The sequence below is a fragment of the Cebidichthys violaceus genome, unplaced genomic scaffold (genome assembly GCF_023349555.1).
Source record: "Cebidichthys violaceus isolate CVI_PGR_0920_01 unplaced genomic scaffold, fCebVio1.0.p SCAF_2, whole genome shotgun sequence".
In the NCBI taxonomy this organism is placed as follows: Eukaryota; Metazoa; Chordata; class Actinopteri; order Perciformes; family Stichaeidae; genus Cebidichthys; species Cebidichthys violaceus.
Window position 1 is genome coordinate 14,132,471 of NW_027176372.1, and position 19,488 is coordinate 14,151,958.

At 42.1% G+C, this 19,488-nt stretch overlaps 4 protein-coding genes across 5 annotated transcripts in view; 3 read left to right on the forward strand and 1 right to left on the reverse strand.

Moving 5' to 3' along the window:
• The first annotated feature begins 373 nt into the window (after positions 1-373).
• On the forward strand, positions 374-4,581 carry ccng1 (cyclin G1). The gene is made up of 6 exons (XM_068714589.1): positions 374-592; positions 1,884-2,147; positions 2,247-2,500; positions 2,841-2,919; positions 3,194-3,304; positions 3,438-4,581. The coding sequence occupies exons 2-6, from the start codon at positions 1,884-1,886 to the stop codon at positions 3,627-3,629; spliced, it is 900 nt and encodes a 299-aa protein (XP_068570690.1). The 5' UTR covers positions 374-592; the 3' UTR covers positions 3,630-4,581.
• nudcd2 (NudC domain containing 2) lies at positions 3,775-9,210 on the reverse strand. Its single transcript, XM_068714590.1, has 4 exons — positions 8,835-9,210; positions 7,599-7,647; positions 7,354-7,505; positions 3,775-5,026 (listed from the first exon to the last, which is right to left on the reverse strand). The coding sequence occupies exons 1-4, from the start codon at positions 9,021-9,023 to the stop codon at positions 4,943-4,945; spliced, it is 474 nt and encodes a 157-aa protein (XP_068570691.1). The 5' UTR covers positions 9,024-9,210; the 3' UTR covers positions 3,775-4,942.
• Positions 9,211-9,650: 440 nt separating this feature from the next.
• On the forward strand, positions 9,651-18,339 carry gabra6a (gamma-aminobutyric acid type A receptor subunit alpha6a). Its single transcript, XM_068714596.1, has 10 exons — positions 9,651-9,709; positions 9,786-9,892; positions 10,023-10,090; positions 10,477-10,697; positions 10,802-10,884; positions 10,980-11,123; positions 12,071-12,223; positions 12,319-12,566; positions 15,327-15,571; positions 17,468-18,339. The coding sequence occupies exons 1-10, from the start codon at positions 9,651-9,653 to the stop codon at positions 17,487-17,489; spliced, it is 1,350 nt and encodes a 449-aa protein (XP_068570697.1). The 3' UTR covers positions 17,490-18,339.
• A 261-nt stretch (positions 18,340-18,600) lies between these two features.
• gabrb2a (gamma-aminobutyric acid type A receptor subunit beta2a) overlaps positions 18,601-19,488 on the forward strand; it is a 31,443-nt gene continuing 30,555 nt past the window's right edge. For both annotated transcript variants that reach the window (XM_068714592.1, XM_068714593.1), the window contains exons 1-3: positions 18,601-18,754; positions 18,881-18,981; positions 19,416-19,483. In XM_068714592.1, coding sequence (XP_068570693.1) covers positions 18,681-18,754; positions 18,881-18,981; positions 19,416-19,483 — 243 coding nt within the window. In that variant the 5' untranslated portion in view covers positions 18,601-18,680. The remainder of the gene's footprint in view (positions 18,755-18,880; positions 18,982-19,415; positions 19,484-19,488) is intronic.

The following is a 19,488-nucleotide window of genomic DNA, read 5'->3' on the forward strand; positions in this document are numbered from 1 at the left end:
AGGGTCCCTCCAGACTGTTCCAGAAACCTGCCAGTAAACGCCCTTTTTGAAAAAAGAAGAGGCAGCATGGTGTGAAAATGCCTGGTTTATGATAACAAATAACATGACATTTTAAGAAAACCTGCACATTTTTCCAAAATATTCACCAACAATTTAGTCATTTTCTGTTCCAGTCTCCCGTAATGTTGTACATCATCAGACAATTTTTGGTCATGTCCTCCCTATCTGCGATTGGCCACCAGTATGTGCAGGGCGGGACTTAATTGTGTGAGGCTGGAAATATAACCAATTGAAATGTAGAAGCAGGAATGTCGTCTGTCGCTGACCAATGAATGCTCCCCGTGTTAGATCGTGGGTCTAGCTTAAGCACTGCCTTGATAACCAGGCAGCCCTTTTCCCCATCGCCTTAACTCCAAGGGTAGGGGGTGTGCATAGGCAGCAATTAACCTACGCTTAAAACTTTCTTTAGTGAAGGTTCATACTCACACTTTTTTTGTGTTTTAAATATCTTTTCACTCACCTTTTGAAAGTGCGTGGAGGCCTTTTTTTTCCTCTTTTAAATTACATTAAAAGCAACGTAACTTCACCCAAGGTAAGTGAACCAACCTTCCTTATATCTCACGTCTACTAACCATATATATGCATATTTTTATAGTGGGACAGAGTTTACTGGACTGTAAAAGACGTCACTTTGTGTCTGTTCATAGCTGATAAGACAATAAACTAAAGATACGACCTTTAGAAAGTGATGTTAGCATTAGCGGTTGTAGCGTCAGCTAATGGTTAGCGTTACGTCCTTAACGTCAGACTAGTTCGTCAAGTCCCCTTCACTGTCATGAAGCACAGTGTTACATAGACTTATCACCCACAGTGATGTGTCTCATAGTTTAAACCAGAGTTTTACGGTTTAAACTATGTTCCCTCACTTGTGTTTGTTTTCATCGGGCTCTTCGTTAGTTCTCCATTAGTGTGAACGGGAGGACATGTCGAGACATAACGCTGTGACGCACATGCGCTGTGACGAGCATGGCCTGGTCCTTTTGATGTGAAGCCCAAACTAGCAAACATGTTTCATAGAGGAGTGATTCTAATAAGAAAGTTGTATTAACCTTAATAATATACTGTTTCAAGTTGTGATAAACTTAGTTGGACATGTCCCTGGTATGTAACTAGTACGTAAGGTTATCCTTGTTTGAAGTGACCACCACCCTTTGCCTATTCCAGTTGAGTCCAGTTCAATGACAGCTGCTTGTTACTGGATAACTTACAAATTTGGAAACACTCCCAGGGCTGTTTACTCTTACGCGATACCTATCCCTAATCCAGATCTGTTGTTAGTAAACTACATTAGTGTTATACATAGGTGTGTTTAACTGTTTCTCATTGAAGTAAAGCTGTTCTAAAATGACCAAACATTCGATTTAATGTATAATTGTTTGATATATTCGATATTTTGTGTAGGAGATGTGTTGATATCAGAAAGGTATCTGTGAGGCGTTTTTCTGGTCTTAGTTCACAGATACAAATTGGTGACTTATTTCAGAATCTTATTTGAATGTTATAGCAGAGTGAAACCATTCATGTCTACCTGCTTGGCCATTGTATTAGACACACTATATAGTTGTGTGTGTGTGTGTGTGTGTGTGTGTGTGTGTGTGTGTGTGTGTGTGTGTGTGTGTGTGTGTGTGTGTGTGTGTGTGTGTGTGTGTGTGTGTGTGTGTAATAGGCAATTAATCACCTGATCGTTTCCGCTCTAATATATGCAGTTATAGCCGTACCTATAGTTTCACATATTTCTATAGTACTGAGACTTGTAGTTAACAATATTGTGTTTTAGTTGGCTTTAGTCAGAATTATTCAGCTCTACTTTCCTATCTGCACAGATGATCGACACAGTGACAGGACCCGGAGCACAGCCCTTTGCAGTTCAGCTGAAGGCCCTGACGGATCTGGAGGGCCGATACCAACCGAAGCTGAGCGGCTTGAGGCTCATCGAGAGCTCCCAGGACAATGGTCTCCGGATGACCACCAGGCTGAGGGAGCTGGAGGTGAAGGACCTGCTCTCTCTGACCAGGTTCTTTGGTTTCAGCTCGGAGACCTTCTCACTGGCCATCAGCCTGTTGGATCGATTCCTCTCCGTGATGAAGGTTTGAAATACATTAATGCCTGAAAAGCACATTTTTTTGGCTGTCTAGAAATAACAACGGTTGTTTTAAATTCTAAATTCCTTTCCCTGTTCTCCCCAGATTCAACCAAAGCACCTGTCCTGCGTGGGCCTGTGCTGCTTCTACATTGCCGTGAAGTCTGCAGAGGAGGAGAAGAACGTGCCTCTGGCCAATGAACTGATCCGCATCAGTCAGAGTCGCTTCACGGTGTCTGACATGATGAGGATGGAGAAGATCATCATGGAGAAGCTTAACTGGAAGGTGAAGGCCCCCACAGCCCTCCGCTTCCTCCGCCTCTTTCACAGCCACATCCAGAAGCAGCTGGACGCTGAGAGGTAAGGACAGACAGTCACATCAACCTGCAGGGCTGAACCATGACTCAACATGATTATATGTACTCCACTAAAATGTGTCTTCTCATATTTGGCTTTAAAGAGAATAATAGGCAAAATGTTTTCAAGGCAACAGACGCGGTCCAATGTGAAATCATGTAGATTTATAGACGCGTGGAACGGACAGTGTCATTAAACAAATGTGAAAATCTGTTCATAACATAAACCGTGATATTACGTGGTTCTTCTTAAAATATGTGAATGAATTTAGCTTTTTGGGCAGATTGATGTCTTATCTAGTGAGCTCTCTAAGTTGACACTAAAAGCATTTTCTGTTTCACAGCAAGAAGATACTGAGCCTCGAGAGACTGGAGGCTCAACTGAAAGCCTGTCACTGCTCATTTGTCTTCTCCAAAATAAAGGTAGGCCAAAATCTGTCAACATTTTAAAGGTTGTTTGTATTGTATTTGACTATTTCATAATGTCTAAGTGGCATGCAGCCGTTCCACTTTGCTAACCATTTGACTTAAAAGTGAAAAAGCTTTCATGTTTGTAGTGGTAGTAGAAAGTAGTCCATCTGTTTTGAGCACATTCATTTTTAAAATGTCCTGTTTTCTCTGCCAGTTTTCTTAGAAAAATATATTTACTGTTTAAACTTTTATTGCGATGACGAACCTATGATCTGTTTCTCTGCAGCCATCTCTGCTCGCGACGGCTCTTGTGTGTTACGAGGCCCAGGAAGAACACGACCCTGAGTACGTTGACAACATAGCAGAGGCCCTGAAAGCTCTGCAGCAGCAGCTGAATGTAAGTACTGACTGTTTATTTTTGTGTGGTTTTGTCTGGTTAGAACCCCAAAGATTGCCTAATGTTAGGATTAGTGGAAATAACGACACTATTAACGATTTATTTTGTCCCACCTGTTGTGTCTTCTGTGCAGATCAGGGATGGGGACCTGGTTTGTGTGCGGGAGTTGGTTGGAAAGTGCCTGGCTGAATATGCCACCACCAGGTGCTCCAGGCCCAACAGCCAGAGGCTTCGTTGGACTATTTCGGGAAGAACTGCACGTCAGCTGAAGCACAGCTACTACAAGATCACTCATCTTCCCACCATACCCGAGTCAGCCTGTTAATCCTGGGGGTACGGACGGGTGACCTTACATGCAGGGGGAAAATTGCAACTGTCCTTAAATTGGATGCAACTTTTGGGTTGATTTCTTGCAGTGTGGTCACCCTCGTACAGCTCCAGTTATTTTCCTTACAGACCTTCATCGTTGATGATGGATTTCTTTAAGGAAAAGCTGAAAAAAAAAAAAAAAAAATCTTTCTGATTTACTCAACTAGTCTTTTATCTGCCCCAATTAACGAGTAGTAATGCTTCGTCAGAACAGTTTATCTACCGCCATCCTGCTAAGTTCTACTTTCCTGGTCGAGTGGCTTGCACAAGTGTACAGTATGATCTTGATAAAATCCGTTCCACGGTGTTTGGTATTTCCTGGAACGGGTTGCTGGTTTTAAGCTAATAAGTATGTAACCACCTAGGTCCTCAGTCCACTATGTGGAAGAGGAGGGAGAAGGATTTTGTGAATAGCAAAAATGGAACCAAGAAATCGGGCCCAAAATCCTTAACTCCCACCCTAGGTTGCTGAAATGTCCTGATTGCACACTCCTACCCAAGGTGATGATTTTTTGTTTTTATTTTGATACGGAGAGAGAGCTCTGGTCTTCTCCAGTGACGTGAGGCTATTGACCATGGAGTCACATATGGCTGACCGTACTGTTTGAGCCGGTGGTTACAGATGAGTTGTTTTCACAAATTTCTAATTTGTTTACACAGAGTTAAGTACTGCATGTATTATTGATTTCAGTTGTCAATTATACAGCAAAAACAAAACAAAAATAGCTCGTTGCAGTGGAAATGTGGATTGCAATTTGTATTGCATTTTCTTTGTCAGATTCCCTGTCCAGCAGAAGTTTCTTTGAGTGACAAAAAAAAAAAGTTTCCAAATTTAAAATGGCAAATTGAATAAACCATCTCGTTAACCTATGTATTGTACCTTTCAATAAAACTTTATTGAAAAGCTATTGCTTGTGCATTCTCCTCATTATTTTACACATCATACAGGCTTCTTACAACCAAATACAACAGCTTGCATCAACCGTTGCTCTGCCTGTATAATGTGCATGGCAACGTTTGTATAATGAGCCAAATCAGGCTCAAACAAGCCAGATAAAAGGACTGCTGTGAAAAATATATATTTCTCAAACACTTCAGTCTGGTAGACGCCCGGTATTTGAGTTCTGAAGGCAAAGCCTTTAGACTGTTCATCATAGGAGCTCTGATCCATCCTCTGTTCTTCTTCATGCAATGGATGTCCTCAGCAGTGTTCATTAGACAGAGGGGACATCTCCAGCACATTGCAGGTCTTTGGCACCATGACACCGGTCACTTCTGTAAACTGGAGAAGTCCGGACCACCACCAGCAAAGTTTCCAGATATCTCCGCACCGCTGAAGTCAAATCCAGGATTCTAGCAAAGAGTGCAATTATTTCATAAACAGGAACCATGTTGCCTCCTTTCAATGCAAACCATTTCATTCATTTTACAAATCCACACAGAATTTGATATCTGTAATGCTCTGAGGATTCATTCATATCACCAGCTGGAAAGCCCTGTTCAAGTGTAAAAGGACAAACATCTGCTTTCCTTGTTTTCCTCTTGATGTAATCAAGCTTCTACCTGGCGGTACCACTTTCTAATAAAGCACACTGTCGGGTGTTCATAAAATGTAAATAATGGCTTTATTAACTGTCAGATCCTTTTCTGATGCTTCATAGAATAGTTAAGTCAATATTATAAACAACTTTTTGGTTGCCAATTTGTGAAATCTTCCTCTGACAGATTAGACCATTTGAACCCTTATTTCTAGAAAAGAGCTGTAACTATATTATTACCAAACAGAAACCAGCCGATGAGATTTTCACAACCTGGAAACAAAAGCTGATCATAAAGCATTAGTGAATCATTTATAAACCATTAACAAAGCCTATAACCCTTTATTTGAGGTGGCTTATTACAAAGAGGTATCTACAGTTGTGGTCAAAAGTTTACATACACTTGTAAAGAACATAATGTCATGGCTCTCTTGAGTTTCCCTGTTATTTCTACAACTCTGATTTTTCTCTGATAGAGTGATTGGAACAGATACTTCTTTGTCACAAAAAACATTCATGAAGTTTGGTTCTTTCATGACTTTATTATGGGTTAACAGAAAAAGTGATCAAATCTGCTGGGTCAAAAATATACATACAGCAGTGCTAATATTTGGTTACATGTCCCTTGGCCATTTTCACTTCAATTAGGCGCTTTTGGTAGCCATCCACAAGCTTCTGGCAAGCTTCTCGTTGAATCTTTGACCACTCCTCTTGACAGAATTGGTGCAGTTCAGTTAAATTTGATGGCTTTCTGACATGGACTTGTTTCTTCAGCATTGTCCACATGTTCTCAATGGGATTTTAAGTCAGGACTTTGGGAAGGCCATTCTAAAACCCTAATTCTAGCCTGATTTAGCCATTTCATTACCACTTTTGATGTGTGTTTGGGGTCATTGTCCTGTTGGAACACCCAACTGCGCCCAAGACCCAACCTTCGGGCTGATGATTTTAGGTTATCTTGAAGAATTTGAAGGTAATCCTCCTTCTTCATTATCCCATTTCCTCTCTGTAAAGCACCAGTTCCATTGGCAGCAAAACAGCCCCACAGCATAATACTACCACCACCGTGCTTGACGGTAGGCATGGTGTTCTTGGGGTTAAAGGCCTCACCTTTTCTCCTCCAAACATATTGCTGGGCATTGTGGCCAAACAGCTCGATTTTTGTTTCGTCTGACCACAGAACTTTCCTCCAGAAGGTCTTATCTTTGTCCATGTGATCAGCAGCAAACTTCAGTCGAACCTTAAGGTGCCACTTTTGGAGCAAGGGCTTCCTTCTTGCACGGCAGCCTCTCAGTCCATGGAGATGCAAAACACGCTCGACTGTGGACACTGACACCTGTGTTCCAGCAGCTTCTAATTCTTGGCAGATCTGCTTTTTGGTGGTTCTCGGTTGACTCTTCACCCTCCTGACCAATTTTCTCTCAGCAGCAGGTGATAGCTTGCATTTTCTTCCTGATCGTGGCAGTGACAAAACAGTGCCATGCACTTTATACTTACAAACAATTGTTTGCACTGTTGCTCTTGGGACCTGCAGCTGCTTTGAAATGGCTCCAAGTGACTTTCCTGACTTGTTCAAGTCAATGATTCGCTTTTTCAGATCCATGCTGAGCTCCTTTGACTTTCCCATTGTAGCGTTTGTGGCCGTTTGTATCCAATGAGCCCTATTTAAATGGCCTCAGAGAAGTCACCAGCTGTAGTCACTCATAATCACTCACAAGAAGTTAAGAGGCCATGCTATGAAGCTCATTTCATTGACACAACTTTCTAAGTCACCAAAATTGCTAATTCATGTTGCTGTATGTATATTTTTGACCCAGCAGATTTTGTCACTTTTTCTGTTAACCCATAATAAAGTCATGAAAGAACCAAACTTCGTGAATGTTTTTTGTGACAAAGAAGTATCTGTTCCAATCACTCTATCAGAGAAAAATCAGAGTTGTAGAAATAACTGGAAACTCAAGAGAGCCATGACATTATGTTCTTTACAAGTGTATGTAAACTTTTGACCACAACTGTACCTGGCTCAATAAGTTACCCTCATGTGGCCATGTGCAGAGGCAGACAGGTGTGCATCTGATAACTGGTAATAATGTCTTGACAACACACACCACGGCCCTTCAGGTGGCCCTTAATTAAACTAACCTCCCGCTGGAACCTCTCCAGTGTGAGCTTCCTCTGCATCTGGTCCTGGACCCAGGCATTCGCACAGTACTCTCCCTCCAGCAGGGAGGACCAGCAGTTTCCTGCCTCTCTGTTAGTCTTCATCAGAATGATCCGGATGAGACACTTGTCCTCTAAGGAGAAAAAAGGAAAGAGATAAGGGTGACTTATTAAACACATTGAAGTCAAAGTTAATGAGTGTGTCACTTCGAGGGGACGCCACCTACCGAGTGTCCACGTAGCCTCATCAGACATGGTTGTGTCAAACAACTTCCCCTGACGGAATGTAAAAAGAAGAGTTTGTGAAGTTAATACGTGTGTTCATGCGCTTTCATGACCGTATGATTTCAGTACTGGTCACAAAATATGATGTAGCAACATGAGCTGAACTCGGGTAGAACGTCCTCTTTTTCTCTTCTATGAAGATGGTTTTGTTTTGAAGTAATACGGTGTTGTCTCCACATTGTTAATAAGGTCAAGGAGACTGAGTAGACCGAGATGAAGAAATTGAATTACATATTTTTTTCATTTTGTTTGGATTAGAGTATTGATCATGGGGGGATATTCACAAGCAGCATGTTGAGCAGATAAAATGAGCCCCACTAATACCAGCTGCAGCATAAAAGTGATGTACTGTAATTATTATAATATGCAGAATGGACCATATTCTGGTAATACTTTACTTAAGTTCCATTTTGAATGGAGGACTTTTACTTTTAAACTTTGGTATTGCTACTTAAGTAAACATACTGAGTACTGGTTCTACCGTCAAAACCAACAGGTCAGTGGTTTTAATGTGTTCCCAGTAGGATGTACGGTCTCTGATGTCTATCCCACTTCCTGACTGGCATCCTGATGTTCCTGATTTGAGAGGTCCAGCTCTCCAAACCCAGGAGATTCAATTCTGGGGAAGTTCTATACACTCAGCCAGCTTGTGATTTAGTGTAAACAGCACGCTACTGTGCCTCTCGGTTTGATTGTGCTTCATAGATTCATAGAGGAGGGTTGTAGCCAATTCAGTGGCCTGTCCACTGACCACGGATCACTGGTTCCTACCACTAGGGGCTGCACACTTTCTTTGTGTGTTGAAACTAGGGACTGGGCAAGGTATACCAGTGATTGTACAACATTACATTTGCAATTTATGTTTTGTTTTTCATCTAACTTATTGACTGTATACTTTTACTGACCCTCCTATTGTAATTGCAATGGAACTGTGACCTTCTGTGACCCAGCCTGGTGTTTATTTCTATTGTGTATATATGACACTTTGCATCTATTGTGTTTATGTCTTTGTTTATGGTGGCAAACCAAGTTCATGCTATCCTAGGTATAGTTTTGTTTGATGAACGTACACATACATGTGGATACTCCGTTGTATGAATACACAAGGATTTTAGAGATCTCAAAAAACGCACTCTTTCTCTGAGTTGAAATGATGTTGATCGGGAGTTTAACGTTACCTTGAAGATTTCCTCCCCTTTGACATGCAGTTCGATGTCTCTGGATCCCAGATGACACTTGACCTCCTTACCGGACGTCCCATTAGGCACATTGACCTCGATGAAAACCTCCTCCATGGTCTGGTACCAGGAGCCCCAGGGGGTCTTACAGGGGACCACACCGCTCCGCTCCTCGAAGTGCACCGACATGCTGCAGCTCTGACAGGTCGGCTAACGTCAGCTAACTGGCTAACAGAGAAGTTATGCTAACAGTTTGCTACGCGGTTGATCTTCACCACTCTTTACGTTGCATTATAGAATTGTTGTTATAAACATATGAAGTTAAATGGTATTAGTATTGCCCCTGTTGTATGATTACCTCTCACTTCAGCGACACTTCTTCTTCTTCTCTCAGTAAGCATTTAAGTTCCGGTTGTGAACAACATTATGGCCGCAGCGCCATCTGCTGTCTGATAACAGGAGCTACAGCAAGAAAAACTAATTTTATTAAATACACGTGAGACTTTTGTCTGCGCTTTATTGTCATTATAGGAGTTGCGTTGACTTCATTCTCTCTCAATTTTTGTTTTAATTAATTTACTTTGGAAACTTTTAAATGAAACCAAGAGAATCCCCTGTTTGTCTAAAAATGGAGTGGATTTACTAATCTGTTAATTAGATTACTGTTCTTGACTTAGTGCCTCCGGTGTCCTTATGCATACCAACCAGTCACTTTAGCAACACCAATAAGGACTCTAGCTCTGTTTTTTACTCCCCTCACACACCATTTTATTAAGTATGAGTTGCTCCGAGAGTTGACTGCATATTTGATGATCAATGCTGCACAGGATGGCCATTCTGATTTTAACTTTTGTTACTTTTTTCTGCTGGATAACGTAAGTCTTCCCTCTCTGCTTGAACATGGGTCAGAGTACAATGAGCCTGCAAGTTTAACCTTTTTTTTCTCTGCAGTCTTGGTAGTGTGCGTGGAAGTGAGAAGATTTACTCGGACAACATCACTCTCATTTTGGATCGACTTTTGGATGGTTATGACAACAGATTGCGACCTGGATCTGGAGGTAATTCAGACATTAAATCCTAAAGCCTTGTTTCTAAAGACATACATATTCATTGTTAAACTAAGAAGATTGTGCTAGACTACTCTTGTGCATCTTGTGTACATTGTACAGTTGTTTATTACTTTTATAGGTGGTGTTACAGAGGTGAAAACAGACATTTTTGTCACCAGCTTTGGACCGGTGTCAGATGTTGAGATGGTAAGATACTACTGTTGTAAGGAGATGTATATGTGCTGACTCAGGGAGATAACAGCGCTTCAGTGACCACTGAATTCCTGCCTTATGGGCAATCTGCCATGAGACCATCTAATGAGCTTTAATCTGTTTGACCAGCCCTATAACTCCATTATTGATGGCCTCTAAATCAATATGACAACACGTCAGACTGAGGGAATGGCTGAGCGGATTGATTAATGATTATCTGGGATGAGTGGCATCCATCATTGCCTCGTCATCTCTCCGCACCTTCCACTGCAAGAATGTCTGTACTGATGAATGTCAGGGACAATGGTTGAAATTTAAAGCTTCGGGTAGTTTGGTTTATTTCACATTCACTAATATGTTATGTTATGTTTATGCATCAGGAGTACACCATGGACATGTTCTTCCGTCAGATGTGGGTTGACGAGCGGCTAAAATTTGAAGGCCCCTCTGAAATCCTGCGGCTGAACAACCGCATGGTGGACAAGATCTGGACGCCAGACACTTTTTTCCGAAACTCCAAGAAATCCATTTCTCATAACATGACCACACCGAACAAACTGTTCCGCATTATGCAGAACGGGACTGTCTTCTACACCATGAGGTGATCCTACTTTGAACACCTATTGTTTTGTTGATGGGATCTTTTGTGGACACTAGGTTTATAGGAAAAGATAACTTTGTGTCTGCGTGTTCTCTTGCTGTTAGACTGACAATCACCTCAGAATGTCCAATGAGGCTCATGGACTTCCCCATGGACGGCCACGCCTGTCCTCTCAGGTTTGGAAGTTGTAAGTATAACAGATGGAATAATAATGTCCAGATTCATGAATGTGTCAAACATTTGAGTTTTACATTTTTTTGCTAATTGCCTCTGCATTTTTAGATGCCTACACAAGCAGTGAAATTCTTTTCACTTGGAGGAAGGGACCAATAGCGTCTGTCGATTGTCCCAAAGAGTCCATGAGTCTTCTGCAGTATGACCTGGTGCGACAGACTTTGTCCAGTGAGATATTCAAATCAAACACAGGTAATGCTCACTGTCAGCTATCACATTGCTCTTTCATTAGGACACTGTTGCAGTCCCACCCGCACTTAAACGTTTAATTTTTAATTTTATTTCATGAGCTGATGAATCTGAGAGCAGGTCAGATGAGTTTCTTCAAACTCTGCACTAGTGTCCTTTACTCGCCCAGAGCAGAGCCGATATGAAAGCAAAGACTTCCTTCAGCAGTCATCTAGTGTAAGATGCTTAAGTGGTCAGGCCTAATGCGTACGGTGTGCCTTTAAAAAGAACTATGGATTGAAAGCCAAACGAATGCACTGACAGAGATAGAGGAGGAAGGATGGAGTAGTGTGTGTGTGTGTGTGTGTGTGTGTGTGTGTGTGTGCGTGTGTGTGTGTGTGTGTGTGTGTGTGTGTGTGTGCGTTTTCTCTTTTCACCAGAAGTAGGAGAAGTGCTCCCCTGCTGTGAACCCAGCAGATTCCTGGAATAGAGAGGAAAAGGATGAGGCAGTCTCAAAAAACGTAGCAATGATACCCATTTAGAAGAGAGAGAGGGGGGGGGGGGGCATCTTTGTATGTGTGCGCGTGTGTGCAGCGTGTTTTTGGTCTGTGAACGTCTGCATGCATGTGTTCACATAGAGCAGGGCAGTTACGCATAGTGACACTGCATGCTCTTCTCCTGGCCCCTCCTCACTCGCTCCTTCCTCTTGACTTTATTCCATTTCTGAATAAATGTCTGCTGTGCTCCCTCCTCCCTCCCTCCTCCTTTCTGGTCCTTCCTCTCTTTCTTCCTCTTGTCTCTCAAATGCTGTCTTACAGTTAGCAGGCTGTTCCAGCCTTCACAGCAGCAATACATCTATACGTTTCTCTCAGCAGCTATGCTGTTTCAAGGGCAGGCAAGGGCATCCGTTGTGAGCGCCGCTGCTCTTTCCCTCGGGGTTGCTCTCTTCACAGGTGCTTTTGATCTTGCAGGTCACTACTCGGTGATGGTGGTCCATTTCCACCTCCAGAGGAAGCTTGGCTACTACCTCATACAGACTTACATCCCTCTTATAATGGTGGTTGTGCTGTCACAAGTCTCTTTTTGGATCAACAAAGAGTCTGTTCCTGCACGCACAGTCGCTGGTACGCCCCTCTTCCCACCACTCAATGTTTACTGGTCATGTTTGATATTGTTATACTTCTCCATGTGTGTTTCATAAATGCTCGTCTTCCTCCAGGCATCACCACAGTGCTGACCATGACCACCTTGAGCATCAGCGCCCGTGAGTCACTTCCCAAAGTAGCCTATGCCACGGCCATGGATTGGTTCATCGCTGTGTGTTTTGCCTTTGTGGCTTCGGCTCTTGTCGAGTTTGCGGCAGTAAACTACTTCGCCACCCTCCAGGCAAACCGTCTGAAGAAGCAAAAAGCTAGACAAGACAAGCTCGAGGTGTTGGCTACCGGCAGCGATGATGACAACGCTTCGGTGAGAATCTAACTTTATGTTACTGTCATCATTAAAACATGGTGATCCTAAATAGAGTGCAACAGATGTCCCAGCACCTTTCTGTGCCAATCAATGTTTCTAGAACCAGAATTACAAGTAAAAGACTTTTCTTGATTATGTTTGCATATACCAAAAAATGTTTGCTCTTTGCTGTTTCAATTCATGTATTACATATAAAACAATGTCAAACTGTAGAAAAGTAGTATTAAGATTTTAAAGCCCCTGAAAACATGGTCTTAAATCTTTAGTAGTCTATAATAGAGTTAAAGTTCAACAGTCAAAATCTCAGCAAATTGCCGTTTTTGGACTGTGTGGTTGTGGTTTGATCACATTTGACTGATATTAACTTAATAAATGTATCATAAAAAATAAACTGTCATTACATTTAGATTCAAATGTGGAAAAACTATGATTGGTGCAACGTCATGTTTATCCAACAGAGCCTTGCCCACTTCAGACCATTGAACCTGGCCTTGTTTTGAAGGCTAATGCCTTTAGAATGAGTGCAGTACCACAATTCATTCACCAGATAGAGACATGGAACGACGGGGATAGGATAGGCTGAAGAGTGAAGAGTGAAAATGCTCCTCCATGTAATGTAAATTAATACAAATGACTCAAAGATCATCCACATACATTGGAGTGATCATTAGCAGAGTAGGTATGCCCTGGAACACAACTTTTTATCACAAAAAGCCAAGGTAAGACATAATGTTAAGGCTGTATTAGGGGAAGTTTATTTTTTCCTTTCTGGTTTAGTGAGCTTCGGTCGTATAGTGATAAGGCTGATATCTTTGGAGTCTCAGCTTTCATAATGACATGTTGTTTGTGCTAGTTGCATGAAGTAGCAGAATCACTAGCACCAATAGAGACACTGTGAAAACCACGCCCACCGGAGGGGAAAACATGGCTCAAATGCTGACAAAAGGCCTGTAGCTAGCTTTTATTTTTCAACATTTATTTGGCAGTAGGGGTGCAGTTATTAACTAAAATGATTAGGGGACAAGTTAGCAAGCAAGTTAGCAACCTGACATTTAGACAAAATGCTTGACGCACGTATGGATAAACTGAGGAGCCCACAGTTTTCTTATTCGTTTCCCTCCTGCTTATAAAAACGTAGTTCTGGGTTCTTCAACATGTTGTGATGTCTTCAACATCATGGATGTTTAAAAACAACTGGAGCATCTTTTAGGCAGAAGAAAGTGTCAAGGAGGCACCTCCACACAATACAAAGCCAATGGCGAGAGAGAGGAATTATTTTCCCATCAGGTGTCCGTATGTGCATGTGCACCTTTAGCTTTGAAATGTTCTCATTTAATTGCTTGGTGTTGGCTTTGTGTTTCCTTTAGGTAAAAATAGTTATGGCAGGATGAATAGGTTGCTGACATTACATGTTTAACATGACCTTATCTGGTGTTTGTTGCGTAACGTTACCTGGGGGGGGCACTCAGGTTCAAGATGTAGTTGAACCCGAGCATAGCTAACGTACGTTAACAGGACGTTAAGGAACCGCCATGTTTTTCAGGTATACCTGTTTTATTCAACGTTAAATAAAACAAAGACATACAGAGAAAATACTGAATATATTTTGAATGTTAAAGAAATTGTTGTTTTAACTTTTTTATGTAGAGATGGTAAACATGAAGCCAGCACCAGCTAGCAGCCGGTCAGCTCATATTAGCACATCTTAGCTAGCTGTTTGCCCTTGCTTTCAGTATTAATGCTAAACGAAGTTCACCGGCTTTTGGCTCTAGCGACATGTTTAGCGTACAGACACCAGAATGGTATCAAGCTTATCATATAATGCTCAGCAAGAAAGCAAATAAACCCATTTCCCAAAATGCTTAACTAACTTATCTCTTCAGACTGGAAGAAATTGATGTTAGAAATTGATCTCTTAAACGTACCATATATATGTTTTACTATTCGAACCTAATTGTCTACAATAATAACTAATTTAAGTAAAGCAGGTTTTGTTTTCAATCTTAGTAGGAAAGCTAGCTGTTCAGCAACGGTGGCTGATGATATCACTTGAAGAATCATATCACGTGACATCTCAAATGCATTTACATAGCTAATCATGGTGAGTGGAGGTACAGAGTCGGCTCATTGTTGCAGAGGTTGATGATGCAGTGATGGTCGTTATGAACAGGAAGCCAGCAGCTCCAAACTCATATGTAGAGAGTAAGAAATAACGCCACAGATAGGTCTTTTTTCTATGCATTTCAAAGTAGTCACCCTGCCTGTTCCATTCTACTAATTCAGGGCACACCACACATTAAATAGTAATACATGCTGTTGTAGTGCTCTCATCCAGAGCTATATGCTGAATGCTAATACAGTAAGCCACCACAGCGTCCTCCTGGGATCTGTCTCACGTGCAGGGCTCATGGTTAGATGTTTTAAAAATAGCCTCAGTGTGAGAACAGAGACTAACTCCAGCACTCCTCCCTGCATAATCTCTTAACCATCCTATGGGCATCCAGCAAACTACCTGCTGCGATCTATAGGGATGTTGGCATGCCATTGAGAGAAAGCTCCTGTGGGAACCAATATAACTTCCAGCCTCATTTACACAACTCAGCATGTTAAAATCACCATACATGTACTTGCTGGCTAGAAATTCCTAGTTTGTCTTTCTTTTACACTACCGACCCCTTTTGATTAGAAAACCCATACTAACTATATCTCATCTCTTCCTGTTTTTCCTCCAAACCCCCCTCACCCCCCTCCCACCAGTCGGCCAGCAGCCCTCAGGAAGGCTTGAAGAGGAGAAACCACTCAGTGTGTCGCAGTGAGCCAGAAGATGGTCCACCTCTGCCGATTTTCCTCCAACAGGGTTCCGCTTTTCCTCAAATCCCGCAGCTGGCCGGCACCAGCCCCATCGACAAGTATTCCCGCATCCTCTTTCCCCTGGCCTTCGCCCTCTTCAACCTTGTCTACTGGTACATCTACTTGGCCAAGGACACCATGGAGAGTGCCAGGTACATCAGTCAATTAAATTAGCTTGGTACCATCTGTCTTGGTACTGCTGAGGGTCTGACGATATTCTATATTAGCCAAGCCTAATATAGCTTAGAGCTCCAGGAACTTCAAAAAACATAAATGTACCATGCTGTTACACTGGATGACTATGGGCACTCTGATTTATTTTTGAGTCAATCACACATATTGTACACTGTCCTGGTGCCATAAATACTCACTTGAGCACTGAATATATATTCCTCCACACCTGAAAATATAATCCACAACAAATTACTGAGTACTGCAGTGTTCAGCTGTTTTAGGATATTAGTTGGACTTAAAAAAACATAGAATATCATCAGCCCTATCCTGTAATTGTTCTTCTACTGTAGGAAATGGAGATTGCAAGAAGTTAGTCCCAACCATTTTGGCTTGTGACCCCCTTACACAAGGCAATATCTACCAGCAACCTCATATACAGGTTGAATTTGTTAACCGGTTATGAAAGAGTGATGAGTATTTCTTCTGAATCTGAATAATACTTGGAGAACTGAAAAGGGAAACATTTCTTGTATTTCACAGGAAAGGTAAGATTTGAGAAAAGACTAAAAAAGAGCTATGATTTTGGGTTAGGGTTAGGGTTAGGGTTAGGGTAACAGAAAACATTCATTCATTTTTTGCTTCCCGTAAGATTTATGTTGTGACCTATTGGGGAGGTCCTAGCTCCACCATCTCGAACCACTGACATGAACGTACACACTACTTGTGATTTTACCCATGATCACATCTTACAAGAAAGCCTCCCTTTTGGAGTTTAACCTTTGGAGTTTTGTGTGACAAGGCAATAGATCCAGAAAGCATTTCATGCAAAATAATACAAATAGTAGAGACATACTTGAAGGTATCCAGCATTCTTGTACAAATGAGTTGAAAGGGGGAAAAAATCGGACAATGGACAAGGAATATTTACTTACTGTGTATCGCAAAGACTTACAAATTTGTCTCACTCTGATCTAATTATGATAGCTTCGGTAGAACATTAACTACCCACAGTTTTTGTCAAAGACTTATATCTAGGCAGTAAAGACATCAATCATTTCTAATGCTGAAACAGCCCCCGGAGTTGTAGGGGGGAGAAAAAATGAGAATGATGTTAGGTCCTGTCGTTGCTGCATTGACGCCAGCACTGTGGCTTTTATCATCATACATTTAAATACAAAAAGGGCTGGGCTCAGTTAATTTAAGAAGAAAAATATGCATCAAACTCTCTCCTCTTTTATGTAAAGTTCACCTGAGGGCTGGCAAAAAACCCAGCTGTTTTAATGACAACACTGTTTCCCCATGGAGGTCTCGAAAAGGAAAAAGAAACCAAAGCTTACTTTGTACACTAAGTACATGAAAAAGAGACTATTCACTTTCCCGCTTATAAGTGAGCCACTTATAGAACACAAAGCTCCATGTCCAAGAAAGAAAGAGAGGGATACAGTGCAACAAAGAGAGAGAGAGAGAGAGAGAGAGAGAGAGAGAGAGAGAGAGAGAGAGAGAGAGAGAGAGAGAGGGGGAGACTGTGGAGAGCGAGATGTGTTATGCAACACTGGGAGTGCAAATCTGCTCATCATGCTTCTCATGTTCCCGTCAGATAATTTTTATGGTTGTTTTGTTTATAAGGTTCTGCAGAATAATGAGAGAGACAAGATGGAGAGCACGAGAACAGCTGCATCACATCTATTCCCTTTACATATTTTCGCCACGTCTCTCGTTCGGTACTTTTGAAGAAGGCTCTGAGAGGACAGGGAGCACAGTAACAGTTTGGGCTGTGCAGTATACTGCAGATAGAGAGTCTCTGAATGTGGGAAAAGAGAGGTTTCGGTATTCTCTTCTCACATTTAATGTTCTGTCGTATTCTGGTTTTACAGGGACGGGGTTCTTAAAAACTAAGAGGACCTGGAAAAGGGCACGTGCAGCCGGAGAGACCTTCAGCATCAAGCCAGCCTCCCTCTCTCTCTCTCTCTCTCTCTCTCTCTCTCTCTCTCTCTCTCTGTGTGTGTGAACAAGCTTTCAGCAGTCAGTCTGCTCTCATCTGACAGAGGAAATGAATCAGAAACTCATTTATTCTCCTGCCGCACATCTACTCATTTCACAGGCTGACCACTGCCCACTTGTGTCCTGATCAGTAGCTGAAGAGCTGCCCTTCACGGGCCTGCGACGTATACACACCACAACATCTCAGGCCCTGGACCGAGACAGACGCCTCACACATACAGCACACGCATGACGCTCAGACACACACTTAGAAACACATCAAAAAGAAATGCATGATATAATCTATGATGGCTGTAACTGGTGGTGATGCAACAGTGAACCAATGCTTTCAGAAGCCTGCCCTCTACAGAAGCACAGCTCCCACTACAACAAGATCAAAGGCAATTTAGAGGAGGCTCGCATCCCTCCCTGCGGCTTTGAAAATGTACTCAAACCTGAGAAAATGAATTGTGGGATTGTGTTTTCCATCCCACCTTTCTGCTCTGGCGCTCTAGTGCTCCTTCTGCATTTTCAGATCTACTGCAGGTCCTCCGAAAACATTGCAGGGAAGAGTAGGATGTAATACCCATGGGTGTTGATGACATTCATTTTCTATTTTTGTACGGATGCTGCATGATTGTTGGGCACAGATGTTTGCATATAAATTGTCAACCTGAAAACGGGTGGAGTGTTATTCTGTTTTCAGCCATTTAATATGTCCTGTAACATAAAAGCTGAGGGAATAAACTTGATCTTAAGTTGACATTTTGACCACTTTAACCCTTCAGTGCATCCCATTGTTTGACCTTGTCAGAATATATACTGCCAAGTGATAAGCATAAGAATAAAACAATTCTGAAATTAACACTGCTGTCGTTCATTTCACTCCTGGCACAAATGCTTGCTTCTTCATTACGCACAACCACTTGTCCCTTTAATATTTTTCTCTGCAATGGAAACTGCTCATCCACCATCATCAGTCTCCACTCTTTGATCTTGGGCTGGCTGCACGCATGCGCCTCTCATTGGCTCCTCTGCACTGTCTGGAGTAAGTTGGATGTGCGCTCTCCTCACTCGCATCCCGAAACCGCCTCAAAAACTGTTGCGATGGGGAGGATCAGGAAAAACCACTTTGGGATTTTTACTTTTTCTTTACTCGTGACTTTTGTCTGGACTCAAAGGTAATCTCGTTTCCTATTTTCGGTCCCCTGTCTTTCGTGTCATGTATACATAGCATCTATACAAGCGTGCCTGGCGTGTGATATTAATAAGCTGTTTTGCATTACACCACCCTTTTTCTCCCACAGCGCCAAGGATCTCAAAGATCCGAGCAATATGCCTCTGGTAAAGGAAACAGTGGACAGACTGATGAAAGGATACGACATTCGGTTGAGGCCAGATTTCGGAGGTAACGAGCAAATTGAAAACGGAATGTCATGTTTTCTCACCCTCCCGACGTGCAATACATGTTTAATGAATCGCAAAATCTCCTTTAATTTACGTAATCATCCATTCACAGCCAAATAGGCCTTTCCAATTAGGCTACGAGAAATGATGTGCATATTTCATTTGATGGAGGAGATAGGACGGGCTTTTTTTTAACGTGATCGATCCCGCTCATTAATGTTTGATTATCCCACTAAAAAGATTAAATTAACCGCATTTAAGCGCATCTGCGTGTTAAACATAAGATTTTTTTTTCGCTCAGGCTGATGATGCACAAGGCTCCTGTAGGTGGAGGGGAGCAGAGAGGAACCTGAGCTCGCGTCACGAATTTGTTAAATTTACATGATGAGCGAATTATTCATATGTCTTTTTATTAATGCCTCTATTCCTTCACAGGTGCACCGGTGGCTGTGGGAATGAATATAGACATAGCCAGCATAGACATGGTCTCTGAAGTCAATATGGTAGG